Here is a 20,093-nt window from a genome sequence, read left to right as displayed (position 1 = left end):
CACTTTACATTATCAGAGTTTTCATCAATCTGCTACATGCAAGATGAATTCCTCCGCTATCTGTCCTGACTCCTCAGCATGCTGCCGTACTCTCTTCACCCGCTCATCGCCAAACACTGCATCAAGCGGAAGGTAAACATGGTGACAGCCAGCTACCTGAGTCCTGCCATGAGGGAGCTGCAGAGCAGGTGAAGTACACAACAGACACAGATTAAACAGGATATATGTACATGTGCTTTAGAACTTTTACCAATGTAATTGAAGTTTTCATCAGAAACAACTTATTTAAAGCAAAAAAATTGTTTTTCTTTAAACATGTCTGAAGGAGAATAAACAAGGAATATTTAATTTGTAATGAGCCATGTATGATATTAAACATAAATGTTGCACGTCATTGTATTGTACAATAGTTTGCTTTAAGCAAACTTTTCATCTGCAGTCCATCTGCCAGCTCAAAATCAAAGTTACGCCAAAAACATACTGGACACAGAAACGTGGAGCTGTTTTCATTTGGGCGCCCATGTTATCCAATCTGTCTGGCCACACCGGCTGTTAACAGCAGTGACCGCACCAGCGTCTCCTCTATTTCTTCCACGAGCTGCAAGCGAATGTGTCAACCCAGGTAGGTAATCAAATACAGGAAGGCCACAGCGCAACCGGATACTTCAAAAATAAACAACAACAAAATAAACTACAAAATAAAACAAATTTCAAAATTAACAACACCCATGTTTATAGTGATTGGCGCTTCACGGCCGGTGTGTTCCCGGGGTTATAATATGTAGTTATGGATAACCTAACTGCCATGAAACATTCAGAAAATAATGTTTTATTACTCTGATTCACTGCTTTGTTCTCCCTAACGGTTCTCCCTCTCTTCATTCACTCTCTCGCTCGCTCGACCCCTGCTTCTCTCTCTTACCCTCGCTCCCTTTTTCTCTGATGGTTGGAAATATCTACACTCTTTGGACAAAAGTCACAGTGTTGCACGTGTATTCAAATGAAATTTTAATTAATAGTATGAAACAAAAACGGTACTTTCCTCTGAGTGGAGCTGGGGTATTAACATAATACTGGTTGTTGAAAATCAGTAATTATTATCAGCTGTACTCATCAGTTTTTGGCAGGGACTCTTGCCAGTTTAATTTTTCTTTTGTGAAAACACGTGGAAGTTGAGCTCTTCTCCTTTTCCAGTGTTGCCCTGCGTCTTGCTGCAGAAGAGGTTTTATGGCCTTTTAGGTTTGGATCTGACATCATTTTTTGCACAAGATTAATTTAGTGGACAGTAAATCACCCATGGAACATACCATCACCATACCAAAGACAACAAAACTGTTCAGTCCAAGACCTGGAAGAAAATACAGTATCTTACACATTAAACAATTAGGGCATCAACAAAAACCACAGACAAGCTATTTACATTTTGCTTTTATTAATAAATTTCCCCTCAGTAATTGTGCTCAAGTTTTGAATTTGCCAAATTAACCTATCGTGACTTTTGCCAGTGCTTCTTTTTTATAATACATTATTTGTGGTGTTTTGATGGTCTTGAAGAAAGCTGGTTGCACCTATTAGAAGCAATTTGAGAATAATACGTAACACAAATCAACCTGGTGTGTTTGAGCACAAGGCTGAGCACTTGTGCTATTTCATTTTTTTTTTTAAATACCAAAAAAGACATTACCATCATGTGAAGTAAAACAGCTATTTAGGCAGTTATTACATAACTATTAGGAATTTTTGTAGGAAATCAAATGGTTCTACTCAGTATGATTGACAGGAGAGATGATCAGAGGGGCAGAGTTTTTACCACCATTGTTATTAAAAGGACAAAAAAGTGGGTAGAGTTTCTCAGTGAAGGAGCAGCCAGTAAAGGAGTAGATAAGAGCTGCAGCATCAACATCATAAAAGGAGACCAGACCCTCCTCATAATCCACAAACACCCCCACCTTCTCAGGACGAGTCTTGAGAGAGAGACAGATTACGTGGTCAGCACAAGATTTGTACTCGTTTGCATTCCTCAAACATATCAACCAGTAGCCATTCTGAGGGCTTGGTGTGATGCTTCCTTTCCTGTTGATTGACTCTCTGGCCACTCCCAAATACCAGTGAGTCTTCCCTTTAACCTGAACCTCGTAATAAAATCTTCCTGAAGAGAAACTCTGCTTTGTTAAAACATTAGAACAAGAATCAAATCTCTCTGGATTGTCTGGGAGATTGTTCTTTACATCACCATGTTTAACTTGTTTTCCATCATCAGAAAGGGTTAGGTTTTGATGTGCTGTATCAGGATCAAGTGTCACATCCACTGCAAACTGCTGGACCATCTTCAGCTCAGCCTCAGCGAGCAGCTTCTTCATCTGTTCACTGAGTGTCTCCACCATCTGATTTACAGCTTTCACCACAGTCCCCTCATGTGGTGGACGGATGATGGTTTCTGTCCAGTTCTTGGTGGGTGGAGAAGCGTTCAGGGACATGAAGCTCTGGAAGAAGTGGAGGTGGTCTTCAGACTGTGAGAGCTGCTCCACCTCAGTGCTTCTCTTCTTCAGCTCAGAGATTTCCTGTTCCAGCTCTTTGATGAAGCCTTCAGCCTGTTTCTCTGTCTTTCTCTGCTTCTCTTTGATCGTGTCGATGAGCTCGGCCTGGTTTCTCTCAACAGACTCCTTCAGAGCGGTGAAGGCCTGAACACCTTCTGCTATCTCTCTGTCTGCATCTATCTCACTGAGCTCCACTGAGTGTTTTATCTCCTGAATCTTCAGTCGTCTCCTCTGGATCATCTGCTGAATTTCAGCCCTCAGCTCTGCTTTCTTAACTTCATATTCTTCTTTCAGAGGAACAACATCATGTGTCTTGTGGTCTGAAATAGAGCAGAGCATGCAGACACACATCTGGTCGGTCTTACAGAACAGCTCCAGCAGTTTATCGTGCTTCGTACACATCCTGCCTTCCAGGTTCTCCACAGGGTCGATCAGCTGATGTCTTTTCAGGCCTGACCTCGTCAGATGAGGCTCCAGGTGAGTCTCACAGTAGGAGTCCAGACACACCAGGCAGGACTTCAGGGCCTTCAGTTTGGTTCCAGTGCAGACGTCACAGGGAACTTCTGCTGATTTGGACACATGTTGCTCTGAGCTGCTGCTGCTGGCTTTCTGCTGAGCTGACTGTCTGAACTGAGCAGCCAACTCAGAGATCAAAGTATTGACCCGCAGCTCAGGTCTGGTGTTGAAAACCTCTTTACAGTTGGGACACTGACACTGGACATTAATATCCCAGTGATCAGTGATGCAGATTTTACAGAAGTTGTGTCCACATGGTATGGTGACTGGATCAGTGAATATATCCAGACAGATGGAGCACAGGAACTGATCTTCAGTCAGCAGACAGCTGGCAGCAGACATATCGACACTCTGAGGACAAAAAAAATTAAGTGTGAACTATGATTAGTGGAATATAAGAAGAGCCATCCTAAATTTGGTCATTATATTTCACCCAACTGAGGGCCAAATTTATAAAAAAAAAAAGAATTATATGCAGCCTCAATCTGCATGTTAAGCGTCTGATTTACTAAAACGGCTCATTATGCAGTCAGGTCCTGGATGGATGCCGCGAGTGGTTTTTGGTATTTGGTCTGGCAATAAAGGAATACGCCACCGTTTGTTGAAATAGGGTTATTCACAGTCTCCTCTATATTTATATAGGTGGGCAAACGCATTTTTGTCTCAGTGCATGCATTGTCTTAGTCCGGCGCCGCCGCCGCTATCTTAGCTTAGCGTAATGAATGGAATCATTTGTTGCCGTTAGCATGTTGTGAGTAAAAGTGACCTAACCACAAAAACAAAACCTAATTACTTCTTGTGGCCTGCGTATTCACAAGTAAAAATAGCAATGCCTATTAAGACTAGATGATTTCCTAGGCAGATATTGACTTTGGACTATATTGGGTGGAAATAGGCTACAGCCGAAGCACTGCTACTCGGGCACAGAGATATCAGCAGCCCGCGGGGCTCTGCGGCCGGCACAAAGTCACTGTTTCTGGGTTAGTGGACAACCAAATGCCGCTGCCCTGACTGAGATCCGCGGGGCTCCGCAGCAGGCAGCCCGCGGGGCTCTGCGGCCGGACCAAAGTCACTGTTTCTGGGTTACTGGACGGGCAGCGGTCCGCTGTTATCACAGTAACCAGTAGTATGAAAACGTGGGGAAACCGGTCTGTCTGGTCGGCAGTGAGTAAGTATAGAGTGTTAGCTGGTGTTGTTTCACAGATACAGAGTTCACTGTTAAAGTTTGATCTGACAACTTTTCAACTGAAGACTGGAGCAGATGTGAAGTGAGTCAACGAGCACTTGTTCAGATCAGACTGAGTTTTTTTGTTTGGTGGATTTTTTTGAGACTATACAAGTGGAGGTGGATCAGTCTGCCTTCTCTTCTCTGTGGTTTTACATAAATTCTGAAGGCTGCCTCTGACTGATCTCTGCCTGCTGCCACTCACTCACATGACTATAGCTGTAAGCTGCTTGTTAGTTATTTAAGTATAAAAACAAAACGTTAAAAAAAATGTATCCGATGTCTTAATTCAGGCTGCACGATATGAGGAAAATATCTATTTGCGATTATTTTGACTGATATTGCTATTTCGATATGATTCAAGATATTGGAGGGAATGATAATTTTCATATCATTCTCATTTTCATAAAAAAAAATATAAAAATTTAAATTATTATAGTGTGGTTTTTTTGCGAGGATCTATACCAAACATCAAAGGATATGATGTGTAGCCCGGGACGTCTCTGCAGCAACACAGCACTTAATATAGAACGCTTTGACACATTAAGTTATTGCTCTGCTGATGTGGTAGATATCTCAGACCGTCTGGTCTCTGACGCTCCTTTACATCGGAGGTGGAAAACCGAATCTACGACAGAAACACAGAGCACAAGCATGACACATGCCGCAGCATGCACACAGCAGAGAACGTCCATTATAATTACCTGAAGCTGCACAGACCACTGCAGTAAAAAGTACAATATATGCCTCTGAATGGTAGTGTAGTTGAAGTATTAAGTAGCAGAAAAGCGAAATACTTAAAGTGCTCATATTATGCTATTTGGCTTTTCCCCTTTCCTTTATTGTGTTATATATCTTTTTGTGCACTTTATAGGTTTACAAAGTGAAAAAGCCCAAAGTCCCCCCCCAAAGGGACTTACCATCTCCAACAGAAAACACTGTTCACCAACTGCTCCAAACAGCTCTATTGTAGTCCAGCCTTTACTTCAGAGACAGACGTGGTCACTTTGGTTACACATTATAATGCTCACCTAGCTGCTAGCGTGGCGCGCCCTCATACTCTGCAACTGTCTAGCTAACAGTACTTACTGCGCATGTGCAACTCCCAACAAAGATGGAACAGCAGTGAGAGGTCTCACTCTGTAGCTAAAACAGAGAGCTCAACACACAGGGTGAAAAGAGGAGCTGCAGCAATGTGCAGTACAACCAAAATATGGTGTTTTCTGAAAATTAAACCACATAAACCTATTCTGGTACAACCTCTAAATACAATTATGAACTTTATTATTATCCGCTTTTCTTTCTTAGAAAGGCAGACTGTACTTTTAACCATACTGTTTTTCAATTACAGTACAGAAACCGGCTATACAAGTTGTAAAAATTTTATTTTGTACCTTTTTATATAATGGACCTTTTTCACAGCAGACATGTTGACTTGTCATAGTAGGCAAAGCACAGCTGAAATTGATAACCTTAATGATGGCTCAGTTCCATCAAGTGTCCCAGTGAGCTATTTCAGTGAGTCAGCATGCCCAATACCAGGACCTCTCCTAAGTGGAATGCAGCCATTGTTAAGGTTATCAATTTCAGCTGTGCTTTTCCTACTATGACATGTCAAAATGTCTGCTGTGAAAAAGGACTATAGATGAACAAAATTGACACACAAATCCATTAATCAGACATCACAGCCAACTCCAAAGGGAATCTAAGCTAGGCTACTTAGCTTTTAGCAGGCCTACTTGATCTGCTGTTACCTTGTTTCTTTGTTCTGGATTCTGGTTTTAACTTAAATAGCAAATATTTAGTGAGTGCATTTTGTCTCCGTGTACTCACCAGTGTTAGGCAGAGATGCTGCTGTTGTAGAGAAAAAACTGCTGGATTCAGTTGAATGTTTCTTTAGAGAGAAACAGAGAGAGTTGTCTCGACTGCAGCTCTGCTGTCGCTCAGACAAACTTTCACTTTCATTTCAGGGTATTTGACGTTGCAGCTCTCCTCTTCCACTGTTGCTCCACCTCCCAGTGGAGCTCTGGGAGGAAGGTTGTATTGAGTCTTTGAGAAATAGCCTAACAATGCTTTGGAACAAGATTAGTTTTTTTTCTACTTTTTTGTTTTTGTAAAACTGAGATGGAAAACTTTTTTTCACTAAGCCACAAGCCTTCTCTTTGATTTTGTGGTTTCAGAGGTAGTCAAGAAACATTCTTTCTTCAAAGTCCTCTTAAGTGATATTAAAAATGCATTAATCAGTGACAGAACACGACTAAACACCAGTGTTGTATAAAGTACTAGAAAGCAATACTTGAGTAAAAGCATCGTACTAGAAAAAGACTTTGGTAGAAGTGAAAGTTACCTTTTAGAATATTACATATTTATTATAAGTAAAAGTCTTAAAGTATCTGATATATACTGTACTTAAGTATCAAAAGTAATTTTCTGATATTTAATGTACTTAAGTATTTGAAGTAAAAGTTTTTTAAAAGCAAGCGGTTAGAACTTTTATTGTGGCTTTCTTATAGTAAAGCATAAAGCATATTCAGGGTTCCCATATCTTCTTAATCTCACTCATCAAATCAAAATCATATTCTGTTCTTGGACTTTTCTTAAGTTCAAAGAACAAACGGCAGATTTTTAGAGCTGACATCAATGTACAGAAACATTTCTTGCAAATACGGCCACGGGTGTATGACGTTATCTTCACCACTACCCTGTTCACAGAGTTCACCGCTATCGTCGGGGTGGTCGTCTACGATAACGGGAGGTCCTCCAGTAGGTGCTCATGCTTCCATGGCGGTTTCAGTTGTGCGTCCTCCTCCTCCTTTAGCAACAAACAAGCGCTGAAATAGAGCGCGCGGCGTGCAGTGATTCGCCAAACCTCCCTTATTGCAGTCACACACATTTCTTTTCATTCAATTTAATTTTTTAGTAACGAGTAACGAAGATGCTTAGTGGAAATATAACGGAGTAAAAGTATACATTTTATCTAGGAAATGTAGTGGAGTAAAAGTGAAAGTTGACATAAATTTAAATAGTGAAGTAAAGTACAGATACGTGAAATTTCTACTTAAGTACAGTAACGAAGTATTTGTACTCCGTTACATTAAAACACTGCTAAACACACTGTAAACAAAATAGCACAAAAATGACATTTCAAGCTAGTTAACTGGTTTAGACTGGTAAAGAAAATGTATTTTACAGGGCCTTAATCAAGATATACTGAAGTGTGTGTGGGTCATTGTGTGTGTGTGTGTCTTTGTGTGTGACAGTGCGGAGGAGGCGGGCATCACCATAGTGAATGAGATGGGACTGGACCCAGGAATCGATCACATGCTGGCCATGGAGTGTATCGACAAGGCCAAAGCCGACGGCTGCACCGTGAGTCAACACTTACTCTTTGGGCCCTATCTTGCACTCAGCGCAATTGCCTTTGTACACCGACGCATGTATCACTCCTATTTTGCACCCGACGCACAGCGGACTTTTCCCTCCACAGACGCACGTCGGTAAATTAAGGATTGTATTTGCGCTCCCGGGGGCGGTTCAGCGAAAAGAGGAGGCGTGTTCCGGCGCAAACGTTCCCTGGTGCTATTTTGGAGTTTCAGAAAACAATTCCACCACTGACCAGAAAAAACCTGGTCTAAAGTCAGTGGCGCTAGTCTAAAGTCAGTGGCGCTAGTCTAAAGTCAGTGGCGCTAGTCTAAAGTCAGTGGCGCTAGTCTAAAGTCAGTGGCGCTAGTCTAAAGTCAGTGGCGCTAGTCTAAAGTCAGTGGCGCTAGTCTAAAGTCAGTGGTGCTAGTCTAAAGTCAGTGGCGCATTATTCAGATGCTATTTTAGGGGCGCATGCTTGGCCATAATGTAGCGTGGGCACAACGCGCATACACTTCTCTCATATAAATGGACGCAGCAGTTCCCATTTTTGCAAACCATACATAATTAAACGGAAAATATTACTGAAAATACGCTTCAGGTGTTTGGATAGGTCAGGAGGCACTTTACAGTACAATCCTCCAAAAAGTCGCAGCATTCTTTGTGGCTTGTTGTGTTTTACACAACATTTCCATGAATCATGGATGTGTTGATGACATAAATGAGGAAATATTAGAGGACTTAAGGAGACGTGATGTTGAACTACGGCGGGATCTGGTCCGGAAGTAATGCGCGATGTGCTCCTGATGGAGCGGGTGGACGGAGATGGAGTGGGGGGGGGGAGGAGGAAGGGGCACAACAGGTGCAGGTGGTGCGTTTGGAGGCCCACGCTCCATGGCTGCAGCAATCCTCTCCAGACTTGAGGAGATGCACCCGAGGGGCCGCAGCAACATCGCCACCCTGTCAAGACGGACATTTATTACTTTGCCGCATCCCGGACAGCTCCCGCTGGCGTGCGCCAGGCAAATCCGCTGTCATAATAGCAATCCGTCATGGAACAAGCGTGCCTGCTCTTAAAGGGAATGTGAGATGACGCTCTGATTGGTTTATTGCACGTTACGCCCAAACCACACCTAGCCAAAGAATTTCTAATATTTGACCTAGCTACTTCAGACCAACCCATTTTAGATTTGCGTCGGGCGCAAGAGTCATTTATCTCGCCGGTATAATAGCAACAGCACCCGAGATCCGCCCACAAAGCTACTTGCGTTTTGCGTTTCATACTTGCGTTTCAGATCGTTAAAATAGGGGCCTGTGTGTGTGTGTGTGTGTGTGTGTGTGTGTGTGTGTATGATTGTTTGAACACATGCATGCATCATAGTGATCCATTAAACAGGCCGACAGTCCACATGTTCAAATTGCTTAATTTCATACAAGTTTTCTGAGTGGAGTTCTTCCTGAATCAGAAAAGTTCAACACAACCTGAAAAACACCTTTGACCGGGGATTAAACTTGTTTATCTAAATTAGGGTCTGATTTTGCAGATTGGATCAGACTTTGTAAAATCAATTTGGATATTCCAAAAACCCAATTTGGGCCGGCAGTCTGAACAAGGCCTTTGTGTAAATGTCGGCTGATAAGTAAGTAACTAACATGTCCAAGATATATTTCAGGTCAACATCGTCTCCATTACATAGTTTTTCCCAACAAAAAGCAGAGAAGTCTTTTTCCCCACTGTCAAATGTATCACTCTTTACATGTCTTGGTTATAATTCTTTTAAAAACCAATTATGGAATGGAAAGTAAATTGTAAAGTTTATGTACATTTCTCATATTACAAAGTTACATTTGAACAAAATCAGTATTAGCATGACATCTTGAACATTTACCATTTTGTTGGACAACTATTCTGTTTAAAAGTGACTTGTACAACTGGTGTCTGTCAGACCGCTTTTAAAACCAAACCCATCACAAATGGATGAACACTGTAAAATACTGTAGTGAAGTTTAAAAACAATAAGATTAATCACTGAACTGACTGACGAAAAACAAATAGACGATATAAATGCTGGTGTTGTTCAGGTGGAGTCCTACAGCTCGTTCTGCGGCGGCCTCCCTGCTCCCGAGTGTTCGGACAATCCTCTTCGCTACAAGTTCAGCTGGAGTCCGTACGGCGTGCTCCTCAACACCATCAGCCCCGCCATCTTCCTCCGAGACAACGAGGTACAGAGGCCCAGGAATTATTAATATGCAAAAAGTCTTTTCCTATAATTAGTGTTTAAATCAACAGGTGAAATTCACTGTCTGTCTGTCACTGTCTGTCCAGGTGGTGAGCATCCCGGCTGGCGGGTCTCTGATGGAGTCCAGCATGTCGATGGATTTCCTTCCTGGTTTCAACCTGGAGGGCTTTCCAAACCGTGACAGCACAACGTACGCCGAGCCTTACGGCATCCAGACAGCACACACACTGATCAGAGGAACACTGCGCTTCAAGGTACAACACACTCACTCACTCATTCACTCATTTTATCATAGGAAGTTTCAGCTTTAGCTAGATGACCTGCTGTTTTCTGCTGTTCTGCAGCATACTGTTAAAGAAATGTTCTGTGTGCGAACTCCCAGAGGCAAGCCTTTAGTTTAAGTTGGTGAAGAATTATTTTCACTGTTGATTGATGTGCAGATTATTTTCTCAGCTAATAAGTTGTGGTCAATTGTTTTGTCTAGAAAATGGGTAGAAATGTTACATCACAACCCAAGTTGATGCCTTAAAATGTTTTGATTTGTCTGAAACAAAGTGTACAAACCGCAGTATTTTCAGTCTGCAAATGATATAAAAACACAAATCCTCAAGTCATGTTTGGCATGTTGGTTTTAAAAATAACTTAAATATTTAATCAATTATTAAAAAAATTCATGTGAATTCAATGCAAAACATCATGCAAAATATGTATGTATATGTGAGTTCACAGAGTCAAGATTGTGTCTGATGCTTTCATGTGTCTTATAGAAAAAACATTTCTTTTCTTTTTTCTTTGGAGAAAATAAAAATTTTTTTGCTCCATTATTTCTGAGACCAGAAATGTCGTCGAGTTTCATTCGGATATTCTGTTCAATGACGGCCGTTTCGACAGCGTGACATTTAACTATGTCCCTAACCCTGACCCTGGTGTTTGACAAAGAGCGTGTGCGAGTGTGAACGCAAACCGAAGCGGTCTCCCTGTAAATGTGGTCACTGTTGACTCCTGTTCTGTCCTGTCCCGCAGGGCTTCACAAAGGCCATGACTGGGTTTGTCAAACTGGGCCTAATCAACAGCGAGCCCTGCCCCATCCTGCAGCCCACTGCATGTCCTGTTTCCTGGGTAAGAGCCTCCGCTGAGGATCCATTCAGCCTCCGAGCAGTGACTTCTGCTTCTTTCTCCAGTCTCATTCAATTTCATGAAACGCCACTGAGAGCGTTGCACCGTGGAAGTGGCTTTGCTGAAGAGGCTATAAATGTCAATAGCTTCTTGTCAACATAAAGGCTGCAGTGAGCCAAGGCTCTCTGACACCGATCAGAGTTTACAGCAGATGTTTGTCCTCTTTTATCCCTTTTTGAGATGTGAGAGAAATGCCGAGTTCAGGATGTGTTTATCAGAAATCAAAGCATGATTAGCAATTTTAAATCCTGCCACTTTGTCTTTCTGAAAACACTTCAAAAAATCTGTTTTTTATTGGAAAGGAGATGAAAAGAGAAATGAAGAAATAGTGCTCATCTGCTAAACGTGTCTAATCTCCATGTGTAAAAAGGAGTTAAGGACAGTTAAGGAGATAATGATAAGACCCAGTGTAGGAGTCTATGAGCTTTAAGGCTTTGACACACCAACCAGACGGCCTACCGTCGGCAGAAAAGGCAGTCGGACTGATCAGTCGGCTCCCCGAGGTCCAAAAAGTGCCTCGTGTATATAGCTGTATGAAGAGAAATTAAAAAGTAAGACCGGTGGGACCGGCCCGTTCTAGGAACGGCAAGGATTACGTGTATAGAGCAACAGCTTATACATTGTCCCATAGTAGCGCCATCAAATCTCGTATTTTATCTGCTTTTATATTTTTAACTGTTTTTAACTGCTCTTTAATGTTTAATTTCTTATACTGCACTGTCACTTTTCTTCTTGTATTTTAATCGTTTTTATGTAAAGCACTTTGAATTGCCCTGTTGCTGAAATGTGCTATACAAATGAAGCCGCCTTGCCTTGCCTCGGAACACACCGAAGCGACACCGACTTGAGCGTACGTTCTGCGCGAGACGCAATACGTCTCCGTAACAGCAGGCGGCGCTAATCTGTATCGTCGCCCAAAAAATGACAACCGGAAATGACGGAACATCTCTCTAGACCTCGTAAACACAGAGCACGCTGTCGTCAGTCATTGTGTTGATAGCAGTCAAGAAGGATCATTGTCGTCATTACTCGCTGAACGGAAGAAAATACTACAAACTAAGTAACAGCTTTAGGGGGGAAACTAGGAGCTTAAGAGGAGCTAGGAGACAGACTAGTATCCGAAGAGGAGCTAGGCGACAGACTAGGAGCTATGGAGGAACTAGGAGACGGTCTAGGAACTAAAGAAGAGATTTAAGACCGACTATGAGTCTTAAATGAGCTAGGAGACAGACTAGGAGCTAGGAGACGGACTAGGACCTAAAGAGGAGCTAGGAGAGGGTCTAGGAACTAAGGAAGAGCTTAAGGAGACAATCTAGGTGTTAAAGAGGAGATTTACGTTACAGGCGATAAGGGTAAAGAAGAATTTGGAGACAGACTAGGAATTCTAGTGGAGCTAAGAGACAGACTAGGAGCTGAAGAAGAGCTTTAGAGACATTTTAGATAGGAAACAACACATGAGATTGGAAGTGTCTGAATGTGATCCTTTTGGAGGACCCACAGTACAAAGAGAAACTGATCTTTCCTCTTCTCTCATATATTCATATATTTATGCTTCTTTATTTTAGTGTCATCTTTAACTTTGTTCACATAGTACCTGTTGTTATTGTATTTGATTGTTTTAGTGTATCTGGCTGCTATGGGGATTTCATTTTCTTCATCTATCTCTCTCTATCTAGAAAGCACTTCTCTGTAAGCAGATGGGATTGTCCTCTTCTATTTCCCACGATGCCTTTGAGGAGGCCGTATACGAACGCATCGGAAAGGACGACTTTGTGATGGACACCCTGAGATGGTGAGAGACAAAAAAACGGCAATTCAGGATTGGTCCCTTACCGTGCACGGCAACTGGATTCTCGCGAGAATCGGCGGATCACATAGCGCACTAAAATCCATCTCGTCGGGCTTTAAGTAAAAGCGTTTGTGTCCGAACCAATCGGCGTCCGGGGAGGAGCTACTGGCAGCTACGGGCGTGGTTCAGGTGTGTGTGATGGCCGCGACTGTTGGTACAAAACAACGATGGCGGATGTGATAGACAGATGGTTCGTCCAACTTTCTGCATTCTGCTAAAATACAACAAATTGCTTGTTTAACTTAAAACAAATGAAAGGAAATCATTTTCTTTTATTGAACAAAATGAATATTGAGTTGAATTTAAAAGGTACCACTAAAAAAAGAATGACCGTTACATTTTAAAGTGCAGTGTTCTACTGATATTTTCTTTCAACTAACACAAAAACAATCTTGGAATGTCTTTTGCGATATGTCGCAGCCTCTTGCGAGGTGTTTATTGCGATAGTTGATATCGCTAGTTTATCGACGATAAAGAAACGTTATATTGCGCAGCCCTACTTTGAACCAGTTCTTCGGATGTCCATTTTTTTCTTTTTTCTTTTCTGAGCGGATGAGGCAGATGCTGATGTCTGCTGCTGTTCAAAGTTAGCGTTGATGGCGGGCTGAGAACAAGGCTGAAGCTGCTCCTCTTCATGCACATTTTTCGCTTCCCTCCTTAATGAGGACGCCTGAAGTGGTGTAGCGCGCACACCCTTCAATTGAAATCAACTTTTCCTGGGGTCTCTTCAGACCAAGGCTCCATGCCGGCATTGTTCTGCTGCCGCACGATGGCATTGAAGCGTAGATTCCTCCGGCGGTAAAAGTGAACTGTTGGAAACCTTCCATTTGTGCAGTTAAGATTAAAAAGCCAATGTATTTGCAGCTCAAATTGAATGACTTGTTGTTCATTTATTCAATTCACCAGCAAAGCAGCGACAAAAGGCAACTGCTCATCTCTTTAGATTTAGCCAAGGATGTGTGGGCTGCCACTGCCGAGGGTTGTAAAGCAGAGTCGTTTTCTAATCCTTTTGAAACGGCTTTGTGAAGGTTATTCTATTGTGTGGAAACGTCGTGTTTTTCTGTCTCTGTGCGTTCAGGTTTGGGATGCTGAGCGACGAGTCGGCGCTTCACGCCGACAGCGTGCTGGCTGCTCTGGCAAAACATCTGGAAGCCAAACTCTCCTTCGGTGAGACGCGAGCTCCTTTCATAACCACAAATCAGAAGAACACAAGTACCAAATGTAGTACTAGTACAGAAACTATTAATGACTTCTCTCCCTGGTTTAGGTGAGGGTGAGCGAGACATGATCATCCTGAGGAACGACGTTGGGCTTCGCCACCCGACTGGCGAGCTGGAGACCAAACACATTAGCCTGGTGGTGTACGGCGACCCCAGCGGCTTCTCCGCCATGGCCAAGACTGTAGGATACCCAGCAGCCATTGCTGCTCGCATGGTCCTTGATGGTCAGTGATATCAGTCAGGAAAATTGTTTCTGAATTAAATGCTAACTATAAAAAAATAAAACCCCAATAAAACTATGACACACAAAAACTGTAAAAGTGTGAATACCAATCACACAAAACACAATAAAATGAAGTTTAATAAAAAAAATGTATAACTAAAAAAGCTGGACTACACTGTATGGAGAACCGAGAGACACTTAATGATATATTTAAGTGCACATAGAAAAAAATGTAATCGTGTTACACTGAATATTTGGAAACGTGTACCTCCAACCAGGTAGAGGTTTTAAAAAAACTTTTCAAAATAGTCTATCCTTTTAGTCTGTGAAGCTAACGTTAGTTTGCCAGTCTGTGAAGCTAACATTAGTTTGCCAGTCTGTGAAGCTAACGTTAGTTTGTCAGTCTGTGAAGCTAACGTTAGTTTGTCTGGTTTTGAAGCTAACGTTAGTTTGTCAGTCTGTGAAACTAACGTTAGTTTGTCAGTCTGTGAAACTAACGTTAGTTTGTCAGGTTGTGAAATTTGCGTTCATTTGTCATTTTGTGAAGCTAGCAAACTGACGTTTGTCCATATGGTTAATCAGTTTGTACTTTTCAGCCTGTGAAGCTAACGTTAGCTAATCCTTTTAGTCTGCGTTGCTGTATGTTCTAAATTGAACTGAAACCAGTGGCTGCCTAAAAGTTGAAAAAGGTGTAGGGTATTTTTTTTCAGTAATTTGTAGTAATTGTTTGCTGAAGTTTGGACCTAAATCGGTGCCTTTTCTCTCTGCAGGTGAAATCAGTACGAAGGGAATTGTGGTTCCGTTGACGAAGGATGTCTACGAGCCGACACTTGCCCGACTGAAGGAGGAAGGACTTAACTTCGTATCCAAGAGCACCGTGCTGGAGTAGAGCGCAGATCAGTAATCACTGTAAATGCTTTACAACAAGTCAAGAGAAAATTGGTAAAATCCACATGCTGTCAGCTGCCTTTTCACTTAACTATATCCAAACCGGATCTTCCGACACACTCAGACTCCCCTCTCTGCCAGGGGCTGATAAAATGAATATTAGTTGTGTAATTAAAAAAAGATATATGTAAAAAGTTTAAAAGGGGAAAAAGGCTGAATACAGGAAAATTATTGTGTTGAAATTTTATCACAATTTGGCGATGCTTTCAAACTTGTTGCTTTCAAACTGTGTTTGTTAGTTTTGGGTCAAAAAGCTGAAGAGGCAGCTGGTGATCACATTCAGTAATCTGCAGACATTAACATCCTGAGTTTGGCTAAAATAAAATTGGTGCTAAACTGAAATTGTTTCACCGGCATCGACTGTTTCAGAGAAAAGTTATTCTGTGAAGATTTGTAAAAGCTCTACTGATCAAACACTATTTTAAGCATTAGAAATTTAAAGAAGCCCTGCCACTGCTGCCATTTCTTATCTTCCGCTCTTTTTCCGTGAAATGAAGCCATCTTTAAGTGCTTTCGGAAATGTCGAGCTCTATAAACGATCAGAAAACAGTAATTGTAAAATATAAAATTCTTCTGCTTCATTGGGGGGGGTTTAAGAACACAACCGGACGTCGCATAAACTGGGTATTTAAGTGACACTCCCACCGCCGCACAACCCTGCGGTGAATTGTCTGATGTTTCTGGTCTGAATGGGCCTTTTAAGACTGTATTCTGTAATCGTGGAACCTGAATGAAGCTTCCCAGACTAATGAGTATTTATATCTGGCACCTGAGCAATATTTATTTTATTTTTGTGGGCGATATGGTTATCCTTGTAAACTGTTTGTTACATGCTTTAAATGGGTAAAAAAGCGAGTGAGAGAGGGCTGCTATATATTTAAAAAATATACTATATCCATATTTATACGGGATATGTAGTTTCTATGTGGATCTCCAGAGGGTTTTAAACAGCAGCGTGTTTGATATTTTGTTAGATTTGTAGGTCTGGATCCGACGTTAAATGTTTTTACAAATTCAGGTGCAACTTAACAAAAATTCAGCTAAAGAGAACGACCCTTACACACAGTAGTGATCAGAGTATTGGTTTAATTTACCTCCCGGTAAACCTCCAACATGAACACGGTTTTTATGGTTTCGTCTTTTAATGCTTGAGCTGACATTTATGATTACAAAACACACTTGTTTGTGAAAGCTTGTTTTGATAAAACAATTTTTGCTTAATAAAAGTGTAAAAATGTTACATGAAAAAAAGTCACTGTCACGGTCTTTCTTCCTCTTTCATCTAAAGAATTTGCAAATGTAATAATCTTTGCATTGTTTTAACTTATACTTACATTTATTGATGCATCTCTTTGATGCAATTAAATGCAATTAAATAATTTTATAGTTTTTTTTTTTTTTTTTTTTTTTTTTTTTTTTTCTTAATTCATTATGATCAAAATGTCAAGTGTTTAATTACTCTATTGGCACATTGCAGCCTCCATAATTGTTTTTTGTAAAAATGTATTCATATTTAATTAGATAGTTTTGGGGAACAAATTTCAAATGTAAACTTTTTAAAGTTTTGAGCTCCACAAAACCATTTCCGTTCAGCTCCACAGTATCCAGGTCGAGGAGATATTGGAGATTTCAAACCGGCAAATAAAACTATCTGCATACCTGTACAGGTAAGTGAAATGTGTTCTGATTTAACCTTAACCATTGAACTTAACCTTAAAGCTTTTTATACATCATATTTTGACAAACTTTCTGAACATCTTTAAAGCTCCTGTTGGTACTCTACTCGCGTTCGGTTGACTTCCTGAAGTTTTGTAAATACTGAAATGCTTAAAGTCCACCTATGTGACATCTGTTACTTGTTACTTTTTAGATTAATATTTCAAACAAAAAAAACAAACCTACACCAACCTAAAGGATTATTAGGAACAGCCTACTAATACCGTGTTTGACCCCCTTTCGCCTTCAGAACTGCCTTAATTCTTCGTGCCATTGATTCAACAAGGTGCTAGAAGCATTCTTTAAAAATGTTGGCCCATATTGATAGGATAGCATCTTGCAGTTGAGATTTGTGAGATGCACATCCAGCCTGCCCAGTGGTAACCAGGCTTGGCATATCCATGTTCTAATTTTTATTAAACTCCAAATTCTGACACTACCATCTGAATGTCTCAACAGAAATCGAGACCCATCAGACCAGGCAACATTTTTCCAGCCTTCAACTGTCCAATTTTGGTGAGCTTGTGCAAATTGTAGCCTCATTTCCCTATTGTTAGTGGAGATGAGTGGTACTCGGTGGGGTCTTCTGCTGGTGTAGCCCATCCGCCTCAAGGTTGTGCGTGTTGCGGCTTCACAAATGCTTTGCTGCGTACCTCGGTTGTAACCAGTGGTTAATTGTGTCCAAGTTGATCTTCTATCAGCTTGAATCAGTCGGCCCATTCTCCTCTGACCTCTAGCATCAACAAGGCATTTTGGCCCCTCAGGACTGCAGCATACTGGATGTCATTCTTTGTAAACCCTAGAAATGGTTGTGTGTGAAAATCCCAGTAACTGAGCAGATTGTGAAATACTCAGACCAGCCCTTCTTGCACCAACAACTATGCCACACTCAAAATTGCTTAGATCCCCTTTCTTTCCCATTCTGACATTCAGTTTGGAGTTCAGGAGATTGTCTAGACCTGGACCACACCCCTAAATGCATTGAAGCAGCTGCCATGTGATTGGTTGGTTAGATAATTGCATTAACGAGAAATTTAACAGGTGTTCCTAATAATCCTTTTGGTGAGTGTACATGTACACTTCTTGATTCCAGGTGCATTCTGCTTATAATACGTACTGTATGTACTTCTACTTACGTAAAAGTTTAGGTTAATTTTGTAATGCAGATTTGTCACTTAGAATTGGGTACACTTGCAGTGTGGTATTCTTTTACTTAAGTAAAACAACAAGAATGTTTTCCACCACGGTCTATCTAAAGTCTGACTTTCAGATTTAAGCCATAGTCAAAGATTTAGTTAACCAGAGCCTGGACAATGGATTTTGTAGTTCTGACGTCTTCTCTGCCTGCAGCTCCGCTCTTTTGGAAAGAAATGAAAAAGACAATCAGCCCGTTTGCTTCCACTCAATTTGAAAGCAGCCATGCAAACTAGGCCACCAAGCAGGGGATAATTGGGCATGTAATTATGAAAAGTCAAAAATGCAAATGAAGGTGTGGGTACGGCGGCCGGTCAAGACAACGTCTGGACACTTGACCTATTTCCTGTCCTGAAAAGGCGCGTTTCTTGCAGAGTCTTAGCCCGGATTAACATGGGAAACCAATTGGAATAACCAGTTCAGTGCAGGGATTAATACATGACTCCATAAAGGGAAAATATGTAATCCGCAGATTGGACAGCACTCAGGTTTTCATTAGACCACGTCTGTAACACCTCTCTCCTGTCAGGCTCACAGGGATGTCTGCTCCATCTTTTGTCTCGCCACAGTGACCTCTGACCGCCTTCCTGTTGGACGTCTGTGAGGCCTCTGATGGAGGAGCTGAGGCTCATTCTGCTGCTGTAAGTCACCCTGAATAAACGGCTAAAGGCCTCAAATGTAAATGTAACCCGCTTTCTCAGCCTGTGTTTGATTGGTTGCGTCTTCTTCCTCCATCTGGGACTTTTATCCCAGATATCAAACTTGTATTAGTAGAAGATGGCTATTTATCTGTGAAAACGTAGCCTGACTTAAACATCTCAACTACTATTATTATGAAATTTGCTTTGGATATTTATAGTCCCCACAGGATGCAAAACGCGTGACGTCGAACGGTCTTCGTGATCCTCTGCCTTTAGTCACATGCATCTTTTTGTTGGTTAAATGATGTGATATATCTTTAGTGCAACTTTGTCGAATACATATTTTTTCCTTTATACAGGTTTACATTTTGTTTTTATATCTGTCGCACCCTTAATAATGAACTGCCAGAAACATGTCCATCTTTATTTTTGCAACTTTTAGTAGAAAGTATAGCCACGGTTCAACACGACAACGTTTCTGTCTTTTTGTACACATGGTCGGCTTTTGATTCTCTTAAAGAGATAGTGCTTCCCTCCTAAAGGGCATGTACAACATTTTTCCCTCCTTTGCAGTCCGTAGGCCTTAAACTATATCATGTTTTTAACCTGGTCATAAAGAAACTGTGAATTAACAAAAGTACAAAAAGCAACTTATTTTAAGTGAGCGTACTGATATGATGAAATTGACTAGAAAACCAAATAGTTTCAGCGTGCTTCATATCTATAACATTTGCCAAACAAACTATAGTGAGTAACCTGGCAGCAAAGAAAGTACCTTTTTTTTAAACTTCCTTCTAAACGTCATTCCTTCAAGCCTGTCCCAAGGTGACTAAGTTGAGGTTTATTGACGCTGACTCAAATATGACTTACTTTAGATGTTGTGGTGTAGGCTAGCCTGCCTGCCTACCGCCGTATTATGGTCCTACCAACCTGCTAATGCCAGCACTTTTAGCTCATGGCATTTAGGCCACTTAGAGTTTAGTTAATTAGCGAGAATATGGTGCCGCCTGGAAATTCCGCCGGATGTCCCTCATTTTCGGTCGTATGTCCGTCACCTTCCAGACAGCTAGCTAGACTATCTGTCCAATCTGAGTTTTCTGTTGCACGACTAAAACTACGTTCGAACTTACACGCGTTCCACCAAAACAAGTTCCTTCCCGAGGCTATTTGGCTCCGTAAGTGACTTAGGTGTGGAAACAATGTGTGCGTTTTGGGTTTCACTGAGCGACTGGAATGTCTGTGTGTGCT

At 41.4% G+C, this 20,093-nt stretch overlaps 1 protein-coding gene and 1 pseudogene across 5 annotated transcripts in view; one reads left to right on the top strand and one right to left on the bottom strand.

Moving 5' to 3' along the window:
- The window catches only part of aass (aminoadipate-semialdehyde synthase), a 43,967-nt gene extending 28,331 nt beyond the window's left edge, over positions 1–15,636 (top strand). For all 5 annotated transcript variants that reach the window (XM_039809754.1, XM_039809752.1, XM_039809753.1 and 2 more), the window contains 9 exons: positions 78–188; positions 7,539–7,647; positions 9,721–9,861; positions 9,965–10,132; positions 10,902–10,997; positions 12,731–12,846; positions 13,982–14,070; positions 14,171–14,347; positions 15,117–15,636. In XM_039809754.1, the coding sequence (XP_039665688.1) occupies positions 78–188; positions 7,539–7,647; positions 9,721–9,861; positions 9,965–10,132; positions 10,902–10,997; positions 12,731–12,846; positions 13,982–14,070; positions 14,171–14,347; positions 15,117–15,235 (1,126 nt within the window). In that variant the 3' untranslated portion in view covers positions 15,236–15,636. The remainder of the gene's footprint in view (positions 1–77; positions 189–7,538; positions 7,648–9,720; positions 9,862–9,964; positions 10,133–10,901; positions 10,998–12,730; positions 12,847–13,981; positions 14,071–14,170; positions 14,348–15,116) is intronic.
- LOC120564614 lies at positions 1,414–6,243 on the bottom strand (annotated as a pseudogene).
- Positions 15,637–20,093: the final 4,457 nt, after the last annotated feature.

This window comes from Perca fluviatilis, chromosome 8 (genome assembly GCF_010015445.1).
Source record: "Perca fluviatilis chromosome 8, GENO_Pfluv_1.0, whole genome shotgun sequence".
Lineage (NCBI taxonomy): Eukaryota > Metazoa > Chordata > Actinopteri > Perciformes > Percidae > Perca > Perca fluviatilis.
Note: the sequence above shows the minus strand (reverse complement) of the source record. Positions and strands in the feature narration are given on the sequence as shown.